At 41.0% G+C, this 21607-nt stretch overlaps 2 protein-coding genes across 5 annotated transcripts in view; one reads left to right on the top strand and one right to left on the bottom strand.

Moving 5' to 3' along the window:
- Positions 1 to 9948, top strand: part of SERBP1 (SERPINE1 mRNA binding protein 1) — a 30000-nt gene extending 20052 nt beyond the window's left edge. For both annotated transcript variants that reach the window (XM_059727926.1, XM_059727925.1), the window contains exons 7-10: positions 934 to 981; positions 3656 to 3829; positions 4499 to 4537; positions 7543 to 9948. In XM_059727926.1, coding sequence (XP_059583909.1) covers positions 934 to 981; positions 3656 to 3829; positions 4499 to 4537; positions 7543 to 7599 — 318 coding nt within the window. In that variant the 3' untranslated portion in view covers positions 7600 to 9948. The remainder of the gene's footprint in view (positions 1 to 933; positions 982 to 3655; positions 3830 to 4498; positions 4538 to 7542) is intronic.
- Positions 9949 to 17955: 8007 nt separating this feature from the next.
- Positions 17956 to 21607, bottom strand: part of IL12RB2 (interleukin 12 receptor subunit beta 2) — a 33884-nt gene continuing 30232 nt past the window's right edge. For all 3 annotated transcript variants that reach the window (XM_059727923.1, XM_019489117.2, XM_059727924.1), the window contains 3 exons: positions 21214 to 21313; positions 20026 to 20938; positions 17956 to 18869 (listed from right to left, as the gene is read on the bottom strand). In XM_059727923.1, the coding sequence (XP_059583906.1) occupies positions 20402 to 20938; positions 21214 to 21313 (637 nt within the window). In that variant the 3' untranslated portion in view covers positions 17956 to 18869; positions 20026 to 20401. The remainder of the gene's footprint in view (positions 18870 to 20025; positions 20939 to 21213; positions 21314 to 21607) is intronic.

Raw genomic sequence — 21607 nt, 5'->3', positions numbered from 1 at the left:
TGAGAAAAATATAATTGTCCATCAAAATTAGATTGCACCTCTTAAAATTGGTAGCAGTCTATTGAATTTTGGCAGCCGTGATCTAGTCAGAGACCTTTTTCCACGGAAGTCTTAAGCTGAATTGTAGTATAAAGCAAATCTTAAAAATCTGGTCAAGAAAAATGATTACTGAGTTGAACATCCAAATTGTTCTAACAGCACTTGGGGGTGGGGACCCAAACCCAAATGTGGGTGGCATGGTGCGAAGGTCTTTACAAGTTTTGAGGTTTTAATGATTTAAGTGGTATAAAAAAAGCATGTTGTCACATGTCTTATGCAGTTTTTTGGTTTTTTTTCTTTTGTCTGTCATGTTATGATGAGAGACAGTTAAAAAATGACTTGTCTGCTGTGAAATATGTTATCCTTTGAAAATATTTAAAGCTTGTAAGCTTCCTTAGTTTTTTTGTATTGCCCATCATATAAACGAATGCTATTTCATACACTCAGGCCTATGTTAACCTTGCAGTTAGGGGATGGCGCTTAAGAGCCAAGCTCTGTACAGATACATACCTTGAGTGGTTTTCAAAAAAATTACCCTCCATGTCCTAGGGTCTTATCCCATACTTGTTGCAGAGGTATCGGAGCATGAGTGACAAATTCATATCTGTGTTCCTTCGTGAAACTTGTTGTAGCATTACTCTGGTTTGCTTATGGTTGAATTGAGATGCTTCACTTAAACCTACAGTTATTCATCATCCTGTTCTCTTCCTGGATGCTTGCATAGCCATTGATCTCATTCTCTTGCTCCTCCATGTACTCACTGGCATTTGCATCCAGCAAGTTCACATGACCTTATTACCTGTTTCTGTATGTAGTTGAGTCTCATTTCTTCCTTTTTGTTTTCTTCCTTTTGTTCCTTTTGTCTCTTTGGCGTGGACACACGACTTTCATCAGACAAAGGCGATGACAGAAATGCAGGGGAGTCTGCTGGAATCAAATGAGGTACTGACCCTTTACATATGTGATTAGTGATAATTTGCATTTAATGTAATCTCATTAATTGGGTAATTCTTGAATGAAGATCTTTATGTTTTATTTATACTTGTATTTATATATAAAAAATAAAGATCTTGATCAGATGCCCTACTTCGTTCTATATATAATGAAGTAGGGCATCTGAGTAGATGCCTGCTGGAGCTCTTCGCCTCTTGTCTAGCTGTGTATCGTGTACGACTACTTCATAAATAGTATATTTGTTTCCCAGATGATTAAGTTTAAAGCTGTTCTCACCATAACTGCCTGCTTCCATAAATCGCTTTTGTCTTATTTCATATCTTGTCTTATACCTTGGGGCCCATCTCCTTTAGCTAGTCCATAAAGTTCTGTTTCACAATCTTCAAAACCATTTTTGCTATGATACCTACATGAAATCATCAACTGATAATGACTAGTTAGCAAACTTCTGAATATTGTTGATGTTTTATAAACTATTCTTGTAAGAGTGAACAAACTATTTAAAGTAATCAGCCTTTGCACGTTATATAGTACAATAATTATATATTGTTGTCTCTCTTCCCTTTCCCTTCAGCTTTCATTTTATTCCTTCTGTACGATTTAAGTTTTTCAGCAGTATCATTTTTGCCTGCTTTCGTAGATCAAGGACAATGAGGCTTAGATATTTCGAGTTTTTAAATACTACCACAGTTAAATAAATAGGATTACCTTTTTTCATGGGTATCTGTTGTGGCTCAAGTTGTAATGGTATATTGTTTGCTGCTGTGAGAGATTCAGGGCATACTTGGTCTGAAATGGACAAACATTGATTTTTATATTTAGCTAAAAGAAGGGAAGATTCTCTTTCAGATTTAAAATATTTTAATATAATATGCTGATAATTGTCAAAATAAAGGCAGATTTTTAATTCTTGATTTATTATAGTTTATTGTCATTTAATTATAGATGAGGTACGCAGAACAGGCTCGTCGTCTTCTGTTTTTCCTCCTTTCCGTTCTCTCACTGCATTTTTAATGTCTAGTAACTTTTATGTACGTAGCAGTGTGTGTGCTTTATCTACAGATGATTCTCATTAATACCTCTTACCTTACTGACTTTTGTACTAGGAGCTAGGGTTTCCTAAACATTTTATCAGATTCCAAATACCTAAAGTATCTGGAGCCTTCTGGAACTTTCACTTGGAAATAAATTCTAGTGTGTTTTCAATTGGTAGGGTCCTATTATATTTTTCAGTTCATATGCCAGTTGGTTCTGTATTTAAGCATGATATAGGAGCTGCTTGTTGCTATTATAATGGCAGTATAGTTTGCATAACCTAATAAAATATCTTTTTGTGGGTGGTCCAGCATAGTCAGTCTTCCTTGCCTTGGGGATTATGAAATGGATAAAGGGGCTGTGCAAACAAATTTAAAGTTAAGCACTAAGTACATGGAAAAGAATAACTGCTAGGAATCGACAGGAATGCTAGAAAATTACTTTATTTGCTTGCTTTTTTTAATTAAATGTACTTTCTCACATACAGTGTGCTGCTGAATAAGATGCACACGCCCTACTTTTGAAAGGCATAAAGGAAAAAAAAAAATTACCTTGTGAATAACTTGAGTAGCAGCAGCTAGGGAGCTGAGTTTGCTCATTGTTCTGCTACCTGTTGATCTTGTACAGATGTGACTTTCAGGCCACAGACAGAAGGGACAATTTGTGCCCAAGCAGGCCACAGAAAGCAGTCTGTAGCCATGCACTCGTACAGCTACAAACAGCTTAAAATGGCTGATCGGGTGAAAATCTGACCCCTTGTTGCATGAGGTATCGGATAAAGACGCTTCAAAATGTAGCGTGTTTTGTGTCTGCAGATCTCCCAGCCTGTCCCTGTTTTCAGAATGGGGTGGGGGGAAGAGCGTGGAAGGAGTTCAATCTGGGGCGGTTTCAGTCGGGGTTGGGGGGGAGAGGGCAGGTGTATCTGAGCCCCTCACCTGAGATGGGGGGCTCTAGTTCACCCATCCCACCCTTCAGCACCAGCTGAGGAGCCCCAAGAACAAGCTCCCTATGCTGCTTCCCTTCCCCCCATGAAAACAACATCAGTGGTGTAGAGAGCCCTGTTGGATCCAGGGGGAAGGGGAACTCTGGTTTGGTCTGGGGTCTCAGAATGCTTTGCAGAAATGGTTCTGAGTTACAGCGGGGAGCTGTACTTCTGTCTGCACCCTCGCTTTATCTTGGCAGAAACTACCCTTACCGTATTTCCTCACAGTACAACTGGCAGCAGCTTTTGTGGGTGGGGAGGGGCGTGCCCTGTTGTACGTGATAAAATACGATATTTGATTCAGACTTTAAATCCTCTTATTCCTAGGATTAACTAGTGTTCAGTTTAAACTTGTTTCAGAGTATGTTAACATTGCTGTATATTAGCTTGTATACTCCAGAGTTTCTGCATTCTTTAAAAGTATTTTTCACTAGGAAAAAGCAACTTTTGGTTTCTTGATCTTCAGGTTGAATCCATACCATACTTGGTACTTCCATTTAAGCAGGTACTTGTGTGTGTTAATCAGGCCCAAAGTTGGAATTATTTTGAATAGTGGTGGTGGGGTTATTAGTACTTTATTTATTTATTTATTTATTTTTATTATTATTATTACTTGATTATAAATAGCTTCATTTTTGAATGCAGGCTCATGCTGAAGACTCTGTAATTGATCATCACTTCCGTAAACCAGCAAATGATATCACATCCCAGCTGGAGATCAATTTTGGAGATCTTGGTCGCCCCGGACGTGGTGGCAGAGGTGGTAGAGGTGGCCGAGGACGTGGTGGAAGGTCCAATCGTGGAAGCAGAACTGACAAGGTAAATGTTTATTTACAACGGACATGTTTTCTGTAGCAGGATAGTTTGGATCTCTTAAATACATTGAGGTTGGATTAATACTCAAGCTTTTCAAGAGAACTCTGCCTTTTTTTTTTGAATTATCATATGAGTGGTACTATCTTCAGTGTGTGTTTAGCCAATCTTTTTTCTTTTTTTTTTTTTTTCTCCCTGGAGGGGTGGGGAGAGTCAGTTTACCAAGTACCAAACCATTTTTAAGTGTTTGTAGGATACAAATACTGTGCAGTTTTTACCCCCTTAAAGTTTCAAGTACAAATAGTTCCAGCTAGGACTTTGGAGTGCTTTAGTATCTTTTTCCTTTTTTGTTAGTAATTAATGTATCATAATCTGTCTTTTGGCAGTTGCACAGAATGCCTAGAAATAATTACTCATCTCTAGTTTAAGTAGTTTTATGCTATCCCTTTTGTAAAGGAATAGGCTCCCGATTTGTAGTTGTACCCCTTGTGTTTTAGACACAGATACCCAGAAGACAGACATTTTTCTTGTCAAAATATGTTAAAGTTTAGAGGCCGTAAATTGAGACTTTCATGTGCTCACCTAAAAGTACTGCTAAAGTTACCTCCTGATGGTACTATTAAAGGCTTTCAGATCTCCAGCTATTTTGTGTTGACTTTGTGTGTTTCCTTCCAGTTGGTTAAGGAGTTTGACGTGATCCACACACCCAGCCAGGTTGGTGATCTCTACTAAATAGCATTTAGTTTCCCTTTGCTAGCAGACGAAGGTAGGGTGGGGGTGTATATGTATTTGGGTTTGTTTGTTTTTTTCCATGGATTGGGTTTTAATGGTTTCTGTGTTTTAGTTTTGATAAGAATGCAAGTAGGGGAGGGACAGAGGTCTTTGTCATAGTAGGTGTTTGGCACCTAACTGCTATACTGTAACTCCCTTTTGAGGGTGACAGCCAGGAGCTTTCATGAGGCTTTTCCTGCCTCCTGTATTTGTGTGTTGGGATTTCTGCCACTTCTGTTGGTTTGGAGTTCCTTTATTGTTAGCAATTGCGTTTCTAATTCTTGGACTGTTGGGTTCCATATTGCCAAATAAGTGATTGGATTGCTACAAACGGACCTTTTTCCTTTTTTGGTCATAGTCATAAAGAGGTAGGGCTAGAAGGGACCTTGAGAGGTCTTTTAAAACAGCCCCGTCCATACCTGAGGCAGAATCATCCCTATCCAACCTGACCTACACAAGACCTACACCAGCCTGCCATATGTAAAGCAAGGAGACCTAGGAGGCCTACATCCTTCAGCTGTAAGGGTTAATATATAGGGGTGCACCAATAAATTTTTGGGGGCCAATACTGATGGACCATTTTTAAGGAGGCATATTTGCCAATACCAATCCACTTTCCGATAACAGCTGTGTGCAGCTGGTAAGTTGGTTGTGGTGGAAGGGTAGTGGGGGAGAGAAGAGTCACGGGGAGGTGCAGATCAGTGCCCCTCGCAGTGGGGGCAGGGGCGGGAGGCACTTGCCATTGCTTGCACCATGGGGGGAGGGCGGGGCAGCTGGGGCTGCGCCAGGCTCTTCTCGGTGGGGGCTGAGCTTGGGGCAGGGGGCTGTAGCCAGCTCAAATTTCGTCATAGCTCTGCTCCCAGTGCCTCTGCTGCCACATGCCTGGTGCAGCCCGTTCAATGACCCTCCTCCACCCAAGCTCTGGGAAGAGCTGGGGATGACACAGGCATACGGCAGCACTGGGAGCGGGGCTATGGTGAAATGTGGCTGCAGCCTCTTCCATTGCCCTGCCCCAAGCCCACACCCCAGTGAGAAGAGCCCAGCTGCAGCTGCAGCCCATCCACCCCTCCCCACACAGATCCGGGAGCACACGCCTTCTTCTGTGCCCTCCTGGGGTGCAAGCAGTGGCAGGAGCCTTCTTCCCCAAGCCGCGGCTCCATCCCCTACCCCAACTGGGCAATGCCTGCCCCCCTCCCTCACTGAGGGGGCATTAATCTGCACCCCCTTTCTCCACACCTCCCCCTTCCACCACACCAGGCTTACCAGCTGCACACTGCTCTCCACACGTTGCTAGGTTTTGCGCCTCACTGCCTGCATGCTGCGCTGTGGCTGCGTGCTCACACAAGCATTTATTGGCTGCACCAGGCTGATTTCCGATGCAGCCAATTTTCTTTATATTGATACTGATCCAATATTGAACTGATGTATCAGTGCACCTCTATTGTGTGCGTGCAGCCACAGTGCACAGAGGCATGGCCCTCTTCCTGGGAAGTCTGACCATGGGGTAAAATTTTGTTTCTGACCCCAGCTATGTCTTGGGAACATTGGCCCTCGCCAGCCTTGGCTGCAACCAACAATCCAAGCCTCTGCTTAGGCTAAAAAAACTGCTGACACATGTAGCGGGGGGGAGGGAGAGGGTGTGTTAGGGAATTTCCTCCCAATCCCATGCAGCAACCAGCAAAGCCCAGAAGTGTGAAAAATATCCGTAGTAGAAGGTAGGCATAGCTACACCTAGATCATTCCTGACCAGTGGCTGTCCAGCTTCTGCTTGAGCACCTCCAGTGATGGTGAGTCCTCATTGTCCTAACTGGGTGCATCTACATGTGCACTTTACTGCAGTTGACTAATTAGCTCTGCAGTAAAATGTCACCATTTACAATGGAGTACTTCCGTGCATTGAAATGCACATGTGGATGATGAGGAGCCGCTGGCTGGGGCGTGGGGGTGCTAAAGTGCGGGGGCTGCCTACTGCCCCTCTCCCACCTGATGCCCAGAGTCCTGGGCTGATCCCCAAATATGACAGTTGGTGTCAGAGTTTATTGCTCTACCTTAATTGCATATGTAATTCACCCACTGTGAAGAAGTTTTTCTTGCTATCCAATGCAAGCCTCCTTTGCTGCAACTTAAAACCATTGGTCCATGTCCTACTCTCTACAGCCAGAGAGACAAGGGGTTTTTCCTCTTTTTATAGCAGCCCTTCAAGTATTTGAAGATTGCTTTCATGTCCCCCCCCTCCAGTTGAACATGCCTAGCTTCTTCAGCCTCCTAGTATGATTTGCCTTCCAAGCCTTTTTCTTATTTTGGTGTATGACCACCCCTTTTTTTGCATGTATTATTGTGTGGACACGTACCCGCACGCAATTGAGATTATTCAGAAGCCCTTTTTCATTCCAGACTGCCATTGTATTACTACTCAGGCACAGTAACTAAGGTTTATACAGAGTTTCATTAAAGATATGCTTGACTTTCATCTTGGTGGTTCAGTGTGTCTTAAGTTTAGTGTATATTAGCTCTGAATCTGTTTGATCTTCAACTAGAGTTCAACCAAATTATTTTACAAGTAAGGAATTAACAGCATTTTCCACTTCCCCTCCCCCGCCAGGTAGAAGTGCTATGAAAGTTGGCAGATGCATTAAAGGATGTGACCATGGTTGGTACATGTCTAAAATGTATCACTTCAATCTCTAGAATAGCATTAGTAAAATGTTAGTGTGGGACAACTTCAAATAGACTATCCCAGTGTGATTTATCATGGGGAAAACAATCTTAAGACATTTCAGTTATCTCTTTGTCTATATTGACTAGTCAGTTTTTACTTTACGGAGTTGGTTAGCAAGTATGCACTGTTCTTGACATGGATTCCAGCAAAAAAAAAAAAAAAAAGATGAAAATTATAAAGACTCCAAACTTTGCCTCTCCAGGTAACTTCTGTACTGTTTTTCTTTCAGTCAAGTGCTTCTGCTCCTGATGTAGATGACCCAGAGGCTTTCCCAGCTTTGTCCTAAACCGGATGTCATAAGCCAACCCTGACCCATCATTGGGCCCTCCTCTACGAGGCTTGCATGCTTAAGGATCCTAAACAACTAAGAAATTTAAAAAAAGGGGACTGTCATTCATGCCATTCACACCTAAAGACTGAATTTTATCTGTTTTGAAAATGAACTTCTCTTGCTACACAGAAGCAACAATATGGTAGTCAGTTTTGTATTTAGAAATGTAATGGTAGCAGGGATGTTTTCATAATTTTTTCAGAGATTATGCATTCTTCATGGATACTTTTTTGTATTGCTGCTTGAAAATATGCGTTTCCAAACTTGAAATATAGGTGTGAACAGTGTGTACCAGTTAAGCTTTCACTTCATTTGTGTTTTTTAATTCAGGATTTTAGACATTTTCCCTGATCTACAAACTGGTTTTTAAATATTGCACACTTTCTGTTTCCTTTAATATCTGCTTAGCAGATTTTTATCAGTCCACGGCTACTTGGGATATGTAAACCTTAATTTGGCAAAATGTTAGTACTGTGTGGAATACTAACGTCTGGTATATTTTAATTTAGTTTTAATACTTCATTTCAAACTTGGAAAAAAGTCATTTTTTCATCTGTTTGGTAGTTTGTGTATGCAAAACCCTTATTCAAAATGGATATCAAATACTTGAAAAATATTTCAAGCACATTGGTTCAGTCAAATAACTTTGTATTGATCCAGCAGTGATGTGTGGATAATTGGCCTTAAACAATTTTTAAAATGATATATCCCACCTTTCACTTTACCTTCTTTAGCTGTATTTCCTCCCTTCAGCAGTTTTAGACATTTTGCTGGTAAAAGTTGGTCTGAATACTTAATATTCCTTAAGCATCCTGCAGATAGGAATAACTTTTCCTGTTCCACAGGGTTGGGAAAGAGGAATGGGCAGGGCATAGATTTCTAGTAGTCTACTTATTCTGCATCTGGCAGTGCAGTGGATTTTATAAATACATCAGTTTTTGATGTATTTGTAACACTATTCCATTAGCTGCAGTCCTTGTTCTGAAGAAACCAAAGGGCACTGCTTGGTTGGGAAGGAGGAATATTTGACTCGTGGAAGTCCTAAGAAAAAAAAAACTGCTTCAAAAGGTGACACCTGCAGTCTGCATGGGGTAATAACCAAAAACACACGTTCTCCATCTCATTCTGGATTTTTTGCTCTAGTATTTCACCTTTTGGTCTCTGATTGCTAGCTGACGAATGAATGTTTTTCATGGTGCGATTTCTAAGAAGCTTCACTTACACCTGTAAAATTTCTCATAGGTTAACTTTAATCCCTGTGAACAGGAACGTTACCACTTCCAAAAATGCAAGGAGTTGAGAGAATGACTAATAAAAATAATTTCTTAGGGTTTATTTTTTGGCTGCAGCATATTCTAGGAGACTAGAAACAGGATTCTCATTTTATTTAATGTTACACTCTAAGCAGCTTATTACACATTTGTAGTTTCTTAACTAGGTAGATAGAAAACAGATGGTAATGCCCTATTTTTTTAAAGCTGTACAGGACAGGCAAAAAGTATTGGAGACCTTTGAATATGAAAATGGCAAACTCCTTAATTGTGGTGTTTAGTTGGCTTGCTTTATCTGAAATGTTTTCTACAAAAACTTTATGTTGATGTAAACCAGTGTTAATATTGGACTAGAGACACTTCATGCACTCGCCTATCGGTTTTAAAAACAGTGGGCTGAGAGAGAGGAGGCGGCAAGTTTTCAAAGAAATGGTAACATTTCTGGCACCTGGTTCAGTTCTCTTGACACTAAGTTATGTCTTACGTAGGAGCCTGGCATTAGGCTGTTCTCATGTCTGGCACCGAGTAGTAAATTATCAGAAATTTTGCTTCCCTGTCCCTTTATCATGGCACATTTCCTGCCAGAGGTACAGTGAAGGCTTTTGAGATCTGTTGGGAGCACATTTGATTATGCAGCCACACAGATACCTTCATCTTGGTCCATGCTGACTGTAAAATTTTCTGTTCGATAGCTCCTTCCTTATACACAAACTGTCTGCTGTTTCCAGACAAACCATGCTACTCCTGCATTAGTCCAGCATTTTAGGGTCCTAATAGTGTGATGTGACTTCATCGTAGACGTTAGTGTTTCCATTTATCCCACACTAGAATATAGAGCAATATCTTGCATAGTATCACACTCCCCATGTTTTCAAGACAGCCTGTACTTAAAATTGGTCCATCTGTTGTTCTGATAGATGTAAACTTGCCTCTTTCAGTCCATTTGTGTCAAGAACTAAAACTGTGAACATCTCTCTAATATTGGTGGGTGTTAACTGAAATAAAGGTTTATTTTCATGCTCTTTTTAAAAAATGTCATGAAAACATCTTAGCATGAATCCATTTAGATGAAAGCGCCTCTTCTAGTATCTGTCCCAAATGCTCTAAATCCTTTTGTGGTGGTGGTGGTGCTCTGGCACTCCCACTGCTATCAATGGACTTTGTGTTGAAAAAATGGCTTCTTCCCTTGAATAGTTCCAGTATTTCGATTAGTTTTATCTTCAGTAACTTCCTGTCCTTTTACTTGCTGTTTGTGCCAGTCAGAGGACTAGATCTTATATCTGAACACATTTTTAAAAAGGATGGGTCAGAACAGAAAAAGTTGCATCTTTAGTGTTGGAGGCACATGGGCAGAAGCATATGACTTGAATTGGTTTATAAATATAATTATTTAAAGATTTGTGCATGAAAGTTCATCTTCAATCTTTTGACGCTGCTCCTGATAGGAAAACATAGAGAAATAAATGCAAGTATTGGCCTTATGGGAAAGGACGAGAGCTATTCCAAGGAATTAAAGAAAAAGAAATCTGTGTGGATATATGGTGTTTGCACCTGTTAATTTCAAAGATCACTATAAATACTGTCTTATAATACCTTTTGCCCACTGAGATTATTTGCATACCCATACTTCTTGACTAAATACATTCAGGATATGTGCTTAAAGCTGATACTTCAGCATTTGCTAACATCTTATGTTGAAATGATTAAAAGAACAGTGTCACGATTGGAGCAGCCACGTTTTGATCTGCCCTACCATTCAGGTAAATAATTTCCTTCCTGAGTCTGTTTAATATGTACTGCCTGATTTTATCCTGGCCCTGATGAGAGGTGGTAGTCTTGTTGGTTTCTGCATTAAAGATGGCAGGCAGTACTTCTGCTAGTGCAATTAAGATGGGGGGGGGAAGTGTTCTGCTTGCTTCAGAATGTTTTTATTTTTTTTTCTTCACAGGATGGAAGTTAAATATTTTGAATTCTTAAGTCTAGGTCAGTTTGGGGTGAATAATGCCAGTCACTACAAGGTTGAATAAGACTTAAGCAATTTTCAAATGGAGGCAGCTAGTAAAACTCATAGCAGCAAAGAAGAAAATATATGACTTGCTTAAATGATGAACTTGCTTAATTTCATTTTTTTATGTTAATCATTTTTTATGATTAACTTTAGAATCAACTGTATTGAGTGAAGTGATACCTAAAACCCAGGTTGCTAATGCTAGGAGATGAACTGACAACTAAAATAGTTTTTTTTAGATTGTTGCTCTCAAATGCCAGGATATGACTAGTGTGCTTGTGTGTGGCTGTCATCTGGTGCTGACTCAGCTGCGATGTGCCCAGCCAGCATCGTGTAGACTTGTTGGCTATAAGATATTCCATGCAGCCCATGGAAACAGATCTTGGATATCCAGGCCACTGTTTGTAATAACTTCCTTTTTAACTTTTAAACAAGAAATCAATGGACCCACAGGACTGAAGGATGCTTGCATGAGTTACTTATCAGTATGGCCTAGAACTAATGCAGTGAGTTACTAGGGTGGGCAAACAGTATCCTTAGGGATGCTTGTTATGTCCCTGACCCCTTGAATTCATGGTGGTTCATGCATCATTCAGTATAGTTTACAATTCCCTAATGCCTCACCAGTGATCTGGCTGGCTACAGCTGCATAAAGTCTATATAACAAAGGTTTAAATCCATTAACTTTAAAGTGTAATGTTTTGATGCAAATGTCAGTGACTAACAGAGGGGCATGGCTGTGTTGTGATTGGGAGAGATTTTCATTTTTCTCAGTAACCGTCCAGTTGCATGTGCTGTAAAGTAGCAGAGACCTCCCAGTTCGTGTCACTAAGGCCATGGTTTTGATGCTCGCTGCTCCTTTAATGTAGGCTGAATGCTAGGCCTGCAAGAGCTTGTTATGGTTCAGGCATATCATACTATCACTGGAGTTTGTAGGAAATCATAATGTGCTCTTTTTTTCAGCTCATGGGTGCCTAGAAAAGCTGTGGCTGCAGTTTTGGTTTCTTGTTCTGTCAGTCACATTTTCAGTTGGTGCACTCTCACTTATATCCTCTGCAGGCTGAAAACGCAGTGAGTTTGCAGGTGTTCAGTACTTTTTGAATCACCATCTGGCCTGAGTTCTGAAATAAGGATCTATCCTCTTAAATGTGAGATTTGGGGCCTCAGCATTTAATCTCTATATGCTTAACTCTTCCATTCTCTGTAAGACATAACTCTGCAAGACAGCAAAACATAACTGTCCATTTCCTGAAATGCATTCACTATTGGCAGGTTTCTCTTCAACATCTCAGGTTTGCTGTAAAATATGGAACATGCTGGATCTACACCATTGCTTTTGTGAACAGTTCAATACAACATAAGGCCACTCCTTGTTGAATATAATAAAGTACATTCTGTGCAAATTGATCCATGTACAATACAAATTGGGTAAAATAAGTTTGGTCCTGAGTATTCTGGATCATGGTTACTGTACGTGTGTGAGGCTAAGGTGATTTTTGTTCTTGCTGATGCTAGTACTCTCCAATGTTTTCTGTCTTTAATAAGGTGGGAGCATGTGTTTGATACAGGACTAGTTGAAGTACTGAACTAAATTTGCAGAGTTAATGGGAGCAATATATTAAATGACAAAGATAAAGATGTGCACTTTATAAATTGCATCACTTGCTTAAGTGCAGAATTTACCTTGCATACAGAATAGCGATTAACAATAGGCGTCGCTATTCCTCAGCAATAATAAAAATTGTTCTTAAGTCAGGCTCATCAAATCAAGAAGAAAACCTTAAGAGAATTGGACAGTGAGAATTGCTGCACCTTGAGAAATTATTCGGTGAATCTTGAATTGCTTTGAGACTTGCCTATAGTATTTGTGCTAGAAAGCCTATTTGCAGAGAGAAGTGAATCGCCACAATGGGGTAGTGCTATAAAATCTATGCATCTTTTTATTCCTGTGCCACCTAACATTGCTGCAAAAGGATGTCCTGATCCTGTGACAGGTCCTCCAGCAATGCACAGAGTTCCAGCATTTGAAGAGCTTTGTTCTTGGGGGAAAATGAGCATCATCAGAAGTGACTGGTATTCTTTCATACTGTAACTTTCTGTTTTGACTTTTTTTTTTCCTTAATTGTACAAGCTTTTTCTTTGGAATTCTGTTTGCTGTTGCACTTTTCACTAGCTTGGACTGTCATTGTAATAGCATAATGAATCCTGGAAATAACATCATGAACCTGAAATGTTTGTAGCTGCATTTCCCCAATCTCTATGGTGTGGCCAGTTTCTACTGCAGGGGCTTTGTAAATTAGTAATGTGAAATGCTTTGAAAGTAAAGGTAAGTAACATCTTTTGTCAGGGATCTCAGCACACTTGACAGCACTTTGCAGTGGAAGGAAATACTCCCACTTCATAATGCTGATGTGTAGAAAGCAAAGGCTTTTTCTGCAGTGAAAGTGAGGTAGAGCTTGGTGCCATTCTCTGCTGCTGAGGAGGACTTCTAAGCATAATGATTTGATTCATTGGGCTTCTGGTCAATCTCGGAACAGTGACTTATTTTTGCCCTTAGTTCTACCTCGAGGGCCTTTGCTTTTGTACTGAACAGTTTGTGGAGGTTCTGACTCAAATTCGCTCTCCTACTGCCACACTTCCTTTTACTCTGAACAACTGCCTTTGCAACAAAACTTGCATTTTTTACAGCCCTAAATTTAAAGGCAAGCAAATGCTTAATTGCCAAATGACTTGGTAACAGCTTTACTCTTTTGTGCAGCAAGGACAGGTGACTTGTTTTTGCTTTGGAGACAGATGCGGAGCTGCATGGTGTGCTTTGGCTGGGCAGTATATGTTGATCCAGATGTCTTAGTTGGGCTGTCTCCAGAATGCCTCACCCTTTTTGCCTGGAAAATCCTTCCTCTTCTTCCCCCCCCGCCCCCCTCCCCAAAAAAACCCAACAACAAACAAACGGGGGGGAGGAAGGAGTGGAATTAATTTCTCAATCTAATTTTGTGGCTAAATGAATTGCCGAATATGGAGTTGTAGAAAAGTGCAGCACTTCTATTACTAATATAGATTGGTATAGTAGATTGAGAATAGATTTGTCACTTGACCAGTTCTTTGTACTAGCTAAAATGAATCTGTCCACTCCACTATGAAGGTAGACTCTTGGAGTGTAACAAACAGCTGACACTCCTGGATGTTAGCCAAAATGTTAAGAGGAGACCCTTGTTGAGGTGCTTGGCTTGTTTAACTACAGCCTTGTCTTAAGGCGATTTTGTACTACTTTACTAAACCAGACAAGCCTATGTGGAAAGTTATTGCAAGGTACAGAATTCTAGTGTAGGGGTTTCAGAGTTAATGCTGCTGCTTCTAGTTGGCATTTACGTAAATCTGGATAAGGCATGCAAGCGCCAAACCCAGTTTTTGTTAGTTCAGAAAAAGACTTTGTGGCGCTCTGTCCTATTGCTGAATGGTGCTGATTGACACCAAAGCCTATTTAAAAAACGAAACCAGTTTTGCTTTCAAATTCAGAACTAGGCATTGCCAAACAGGCTATTAAATTTTGCTTCACAAATATGAAGCTACAAAGGATACTTGGCTGGGGTTACTTCACCTTTTTATGCTTTGAGACTAAAAATGATACTGAGGAGATGTAGTACGGCCACATTTCTGGTGGCATGAAAGAATTTCACAACCATTACTTTCTGTTACATCTTATCCTCTGACCAGGAAAGGGTGGCATTGTTTGAAAGAGATTATCATGCTCTTATTTGCAATCCCCACATGAACACTTTTCAGGTGTGTAGCATTTGGCCATTTCCATTTTTGGCCTGAAATTTCCTTTAAAAAGTTTTTTAAATGCAGTTGTTTCTAAGAGCTAGTTTAGTAGTTTTCTATTGAATATCATCAAAAAAGTATCTGAAAGTTGTACTCAAAGCTTGCACATGTCCATTCCCTCCCCACCCCTCCCCTCCTCCAGTGTAGGGTGTGCAGAGAATGTTCTTCCATAGTGTGCTTTTAAAGGCACTTCTGGTATGTGGCTGCCAAGATCCTTTATACAAAGTCTGGGGATACCCTCCTAGGATGCAGCTGTGGGCTCAATTCTCTGGACTTGAAGTTCTTGTCCGGATATTTTTTTCCCCTTTCACATGTGCACATCTACTGTCCTCTTTGTATGTACAAGAAATGTCAAAATACTATAGGTTGATCACATAAGCTTAAGCTGGCACAATGGTATTCTTCTAAAGCTAATCTTGGTTTTATTTGTTTTTTGTCACTTGGCTGTAGGGAAATTGTGTATGCCATGAAAAATCCACTGGGCTGGCACATGAGATCTTCTACGCTAAGAGCAGATACAATGTCATCAATCATTTGAATTTTTAAGACAAATTACTATATGGATCCTCTGCGGAACAAGACAATAGATGGATCTGGAATAAAAAGTACTCCAGGGAAACAAGCAAAGGAAGGTTGTCTTGTGGTCTGCAAGTTAGTTTATTTAGTTCTTTACTCTGAAAGCAGAGACTACATTTTTATCTGGAAAAAAATCTATGGCTCTAATGTAGCACAGTCTTGTGTGATTAATGGCATATTTCTTCTCCACTGAAAAGGAGAATGCCTTCTGTAGCATTGCCTTAGGAATACAGACTTACCTACAGGCTCGCTGGGGATAGCTTCATGAAGAAATGAGGAAAGAGTATTTCAGCAGAAACACTGCAGCTTTTTCAATGCTATCCCAATGCAACTAGTCACAAGCCTAATCCACTAATTGAAGGGTCTGGTTTATCTGCCTTGGAAGGAAAACTGCAATTGTAAATGCTGAGTAAAGAAGATTGAAGGAATACGCTCAAGGTAAGTTTGAAAATCAGAACCATCTCCATTCTGCAAAGCCTATGCTTCAAGGAAATCACGGTTGAATATGCAATCAGAAGCTGAAGTCCAGTGACAATGACCAACGTGATTGCTTAGCTACCATGTCCGTAATGATCCCTAAGCACCTTGGGGAAAAGAGGGAAAGCTGGGAGCACAATGTTCAGGCTTCCAGGACTAGTGAACAGCAAGTAAGGTAACGGAATGTGCATAAACGTTTTAGACTTTGTATGGAGAATATTTTAATAAAGGATCAAAATGTTCTTGGCTTTTGCCAGTCCTGCTTTGAGTAATTCTGCTGTGTCCTGCCTCGCTCCTGGCAACCATCCCCTTGCTCTTTCTAACATTATTTTCCTATCACTTTCTGCCTAGTGAATTGTATAAGCCTGCTGCAGACATGCAGGCTGCCCTTCCCTCAGCTCCCTGTGTGTGACTGTATCACGCTAAACCAGTATGCCACCTTGCTGTTCAACAGCCCATTCCTCTTTCAACTGATTTAAAATCAACTTGTCTTTTAGTCACCTTTAAAAGTTACTGACCTATCAGAAGCAAATTCTATGGTGGTGTTTGCAGTGTTGCTCTGGCCTGGTCCAGCCTCATCTGAACATGCAGCTTGAGTACACCTTAAACTGGCCTTGGTATTCTAACGGAAGACCCAAGGTAAAAGCTCTGACCTCAAACCTGAGCCTTTGGATTGATTGTGCTTGGCTCATGTCCAGCCCCTGCTCCTATTATGGTGAAATCTGGTTAATTAGTCCCTGAAATAACTTCCCTATGCTGTTATTAGTCACCATGAATCCTTCAAAGTCCCAGTGATTTGCATGCAGTATTTTGGCTGTTTCCTCAGCTGTTAAAAGTGCAATTAGTAGATTCTGAATATGCAACTTTTATCGCAATGGAACTTGCTCCTGATAAACTAGTAACGTTTAAAGGGATTAAGTCCTTCATAACCTGTCAAGACTGGCTGAAGCTTGCAAAGATTTGGATACTCTTCAGCTGGTTTTGGTTCAACAAGGCACAGGTGACTGACTAACAGACTTCCATTTTACAGAAATCTATTTTGGAGATGAATGAATAGATGTACAGGGCAAAGCAAAGATCTGTGGTTATTTTACTTCCTTATAAGCATATAGTCCTCATATATAGTGAGCACCCTTTAGTTTTATAGTGGGGAAATAGCATGAGGCATCAATATAATCTTGCAGTTCTCAAATAAGTCAGCACACGCAGCTCTGAACAGGAATCAGAGGATAACCCTCCGTTATCTTTCCTGTTTGGTGCAGGGGGCTGGACCTAATGATCTTCCAAGGTCCCTTCTGGCCTTACAATCTATGAATCTGTAATATTCCTTCATTACAAAGATCAGAAATCACACTATCCTGCCTTCATGGTGCACAAAGTACTCTCAAAGTTGAAAGTGGTTAATTACTGGTAATTAGTCATGAATTTTTTAATTTTTTTTTTTTTTTTTTGGTATCACTACAAATCCCTCCAGGGCAATTAATTTAACTAGATTTTAATTAGCACTCACTCCCCTGCTGCTTTCCGCTCACTTCTCTGCCTCCCCCTCTGCTCCATGGGGACATTTACTGTATGGGAAGGGTTTCTATGGCCCCTATTTCTGCTGAGAGGGCTGATCCAAAGAGGAAGGTCTGAATTCCCCCTCCCACATGCTGCTGCTATGCAGTGGTCCAGAAAGATTTTATGCCAAGCTTCCTGCTTTTCCCCGCAAGGCCTTGCATTGGCTGAAGGAATCATTGGAAAAACAATGTCAACCTGGAAGGAGTCTAGAGGACTCTTAGCAGATTTAAAATAAGCAAAAGGAAGTGTGTTTTTTCTTTTATTTTTCATGCAGGGTAGGATTAACTCGTGGAACTCATTGGCACAAGGTGTTGGAAAGGCTGATAATTTAACTTGTTTTAAAAAGGGATTGGCCAAATTCGTGCAGGAAATGTCCACCAGAGGGTATTAAATCTGATAATGGTGTAACTTCCAGCTTAGGACTCTATAGACCCCTGGAAGCTGTAGGAGAAGAGGGGCAGAGTAGAGATTAGTTTGTCTACTAGGTCCTACATAAATACTCCAGGGAAACAAGGGATCCATTCTTTGCCACTGAGGTACAGGCTATTGGGATAGATGGACTTGTGGTATGACATGATGTGGCATTTATTATGTTCTTTAAGGAGAGCAACAAAAATTACTAGAGGTCTAGTAAACATGACACAAGGAAAGGTGAAAGACCTGGCACTTCAATCTGGAGAAGGAAAGGATGGGAGATCTGATAAATCTTCAAATACATTACTATCCACTTTGTAACAAGCTATTTTGTATTACATACTCTATACAGGAGGCAGGGCAAGAGGTAATATTCTTAAATTGTAACGAGGAAAATGTAGGTTGGATATTAGGTAGAACTATCTATGGGGTTGTTGGAGCACTAGAACAAACTATCTTTGGGGACTGCTGCTGTAAGCGTTTTAAATACAACTCCTATGTGGAGTGGTTTAGATGGGGCAGATGCTGCCCTGAGCCATCTGAAATCCCAGCTGTATTCTTGCATGATTCTACTTATTCTTTTGCTATATTATCAATTGTACAAAAATAACAACGCTAAAGGAATATATCTAAAACCAGTAGTACGGGCATAGAACATGGGACAGGAATATTTAAATTACACAGTAGCTTGTGATATATTTTTGGTGGTGACAAAACTTAGAGACATGAAACCACAAGTATCCAAAGTCTAAAATAAAACCAATTCTAGAACTACATTTATGGATGCTCTGTTGGAAACTGCATCTACAAATGTTTCTCCAGAGGAAAGTTACTCAAATCCACTGCCTGCAGAAAGACAACTGCAATATAGTACGGTGGATTTTTCCAAAGATTGCCCAGAACTGGAAGGCCACAGTCTAATGACAGACCATCTCACAAATTATATACAAGAACAAAGGAGTATAAAATCAATATTAATGCTAAACATAAATATTTAATGTAAACTTCACTCTGTTTCTTGGACTGGTAATGCTTGAATAAAACCATCTTGTTGGGTTTTTCGGAGTTTGTGTCGTTCTTTCTTACAAATATTTAACCTGGATTGAAAAATAGAAAGAGAACATGATCTAGTAGCTAAGATATTGGTGATTCTGCTTCGGAGTAGAAGTGGGTTCTTGGAAAAGAAACTTTTAGGCCTTCCTTTTAAGGGGAGAACATGAGAGCTGTGTGAGAGGGGACATCCCTGAGGATGCAGCAGGATCCCCTGAACCCTCTCTCCCACCCTCCCCTAACACCCCTTGAGCATCTAGGGCTGGAAGTTCTACCTCTGCTCCTGGTGCTGCTTACTAAGATGTTCCCTTGTTTCCTCCTGGGCTAAGTACAGACACTTGGGGAAGTGAATTGGGTTCAAAATGGCCTCCCAATTTAAACTTAATTTGTCCCGGTGCTGACCTGGTCTCAGTGACTGGAAATCAATCTAAACCAAAGCTACGCACACAAACTGGTCTAAGAATTGCAGAACCTGGTTTAATATAAACCTGGATCAAAGTAGCATCAAACTTGCATGATTTAGGTCCAACCAATGCACAGAACTTCTGTACACTTTTCCTGCACAGCCCCAGGGCTGGGAAAACCCAGCTGCCAGCCCTAGCCCTAGGGCTGCACCAGCCCTACAAGCCACTCCAGGTGCTGTGCTGCTGCCAGAGCTGAGCAAGTAAGTCCCAATAGGAGGGATGGGGACGTAGGCTTGCTGGGGGAGGGTTGAGGGCTAAAAATAGCCCTTGGCTCCCCCCCCCCAAACTTCCCTGTGGACCCCCATGAGCCCACTGATCCTACCAGACCCCAGCAACACCCTGCAGGTCACCCCTGGCCCCTCATCCCACCCACAGGCACCTGGCTCCCCCCCAGCTCTGTGGGTTGTGCCTGTCCCCTCATCCCCTGGCACATCCCTGATGCTCTGCCAGCCTGCTGCCCCCCCCCCCCCCAACCCTCTGCTAGCTCCCCCCATCCCAATTTACCTGATATTGGGCAGCCATTTGGAACTGATTTAACCTCCCTCTGGCACCCCGAATGTCTGTTCTGGCCCTCTCCTGAAGGCTTGCTGGGAGGTGTAGGGTAAGGGGCCTGAGACGGGGAGGATGTAGCACATCTTGGTGTGTGAGATGCAGGGGGAATGAGAGAAACAGGTTGGCTGTTCTGCAGCCAAAGCCTGCCATTCTTACTAGGGTCAGTAGGAGCCTTGCAACTACTCACCCATCTTTTTCCAGGGGTTTTATATTGGTCACTCCATGTTCTGGGCTGGGTCTGAGGCAACACAACATAACGAGCTTGTGATTAATGAAGCTGACTTGGCAGGTCAGTACGATACTTGTACCTTAAAGTAAGGCACTCTCAGCTTCTGATCTGTAGGAACACATCACTGCTCTTGAAGAGTAGGTTCTTGTAAGACTTCAAAACAGCGTTGCAAACCAAGGCATTAAAGCAATTCTGAAGAAGTCCAGAGTTTGTTGATGTTTTTGGATTTAGCACCTCTAAAGTTACATAATTAGCTCTAAAAATAACTATGGTATTTGTGGATCTGACTAAAGTGCACAAAATGAGGCCAGAATCTTAGAGATGCTTTGCCAGCTTACCCTTTGAAAGAATTGCAGTCCACTTTTATTGCATCCAATGTAAGGTTTCCTCCACAAGAAAACACTGGTGTCAGAAGAGAGGTGGTTGGGAAAACAGAGATTGAATTGTATTCAAGTTCACTGTTATCTTCATTATTTTCTACTGTGGACACTAATACATTTGAAGGCAAATAATTCACTGTTGTGTCCATAAGTGGATTTGGAAGATAATTAGAAATAGTTTGAATCTGTTCTGTTTCTTCTGCAATTAGTTTCTTGTACAAGTAGGGAAGCTGACACCCATAGTTGTCTCCATCATCTGCTATGCTTGTTGCCAAAGGTTTGCATTCAGAGTTCTTTTTAGCAGAGTCCTGCTTCTCAAAGCTACCAATTTGCCAATCCTGACTTCCATTGCTTTTAACGTTGAAGATGAGCTGGTCCTCGAAAGCCAGAGAGTCTCTTTTTATAAAGACCTCCTCTACTTCTATAGTTTCAGGCTCCTCGAAACTGCTCAAATTGCTTAGGAATGGTTTGGGATACAAACTTAGTTCATCCTGAGGTGGGGATAAAAAACACACTGGTATCAATTCAGAGCTCTATCCTCTCAAAATGCAAAGAGTCTGTTTCACAATGTCCTTTTATAATAGCTACACCTCAAAGTGTCAGTGTTATTCTTGCATTGGGAAGTGTGTCCTACAGCCTACCAGGTCAGGAGAGCGATGAAATATTTCCTGACCATAAGTTCATGTTTTCTTTGTATTGGATCACAAACTTGTGCAGCCTAGATAACTTATATTGGAGGTTGTTATATATCAATAAGGTGACTTACGTTCACAGATGTGAATTTCTTAGCCCATGAAGAGTTAGCTGGATCTGGAATGGCTTTGCTGTACCACTGAGGTACAAAGATGGAAAAGAGGGAGCATAACCTGTAAAATCAGCACACACAATTAAAATCAGTCAGGGCAATTCCTGTAAATATAATGACTTCAAACTATATTGCTCATATATTTGCACTGAAATCTGAAGCATTGCAACATGTAATGTAGGGATATTAAGTAATTGTATTTAATCACTGCAAACTGTCTTAGTATGGACAAGCAGACTAGCTAGTATCTAGTACAAAATTAACTTGGAGGAGCCTGGACTAGATTCCATCTAGATATTTGCTTTGATGCTGGTTGCCAACCTGTTTCCCTTTTGGCAATACCTATGGCTGCTCC

Source organism: Alligator mississippiensis, chromosome 5 (genome assembly GCF_030867095.1).
Source record: "Alligator mississippiensis isolate rAllMis1 chromosome 5, rAllMis1, whole genome shotgun sequence".
NCBI classification, from domain to species: domain Eukaryota; kingdom Metazoa; phylum Chordata; order Crocodylia; family Alligatoridae; genus Alligator; species Alligator mississippiensis.
This window is presented reverse-complemented; position numbering and strand designations above follow the sequence as displayed.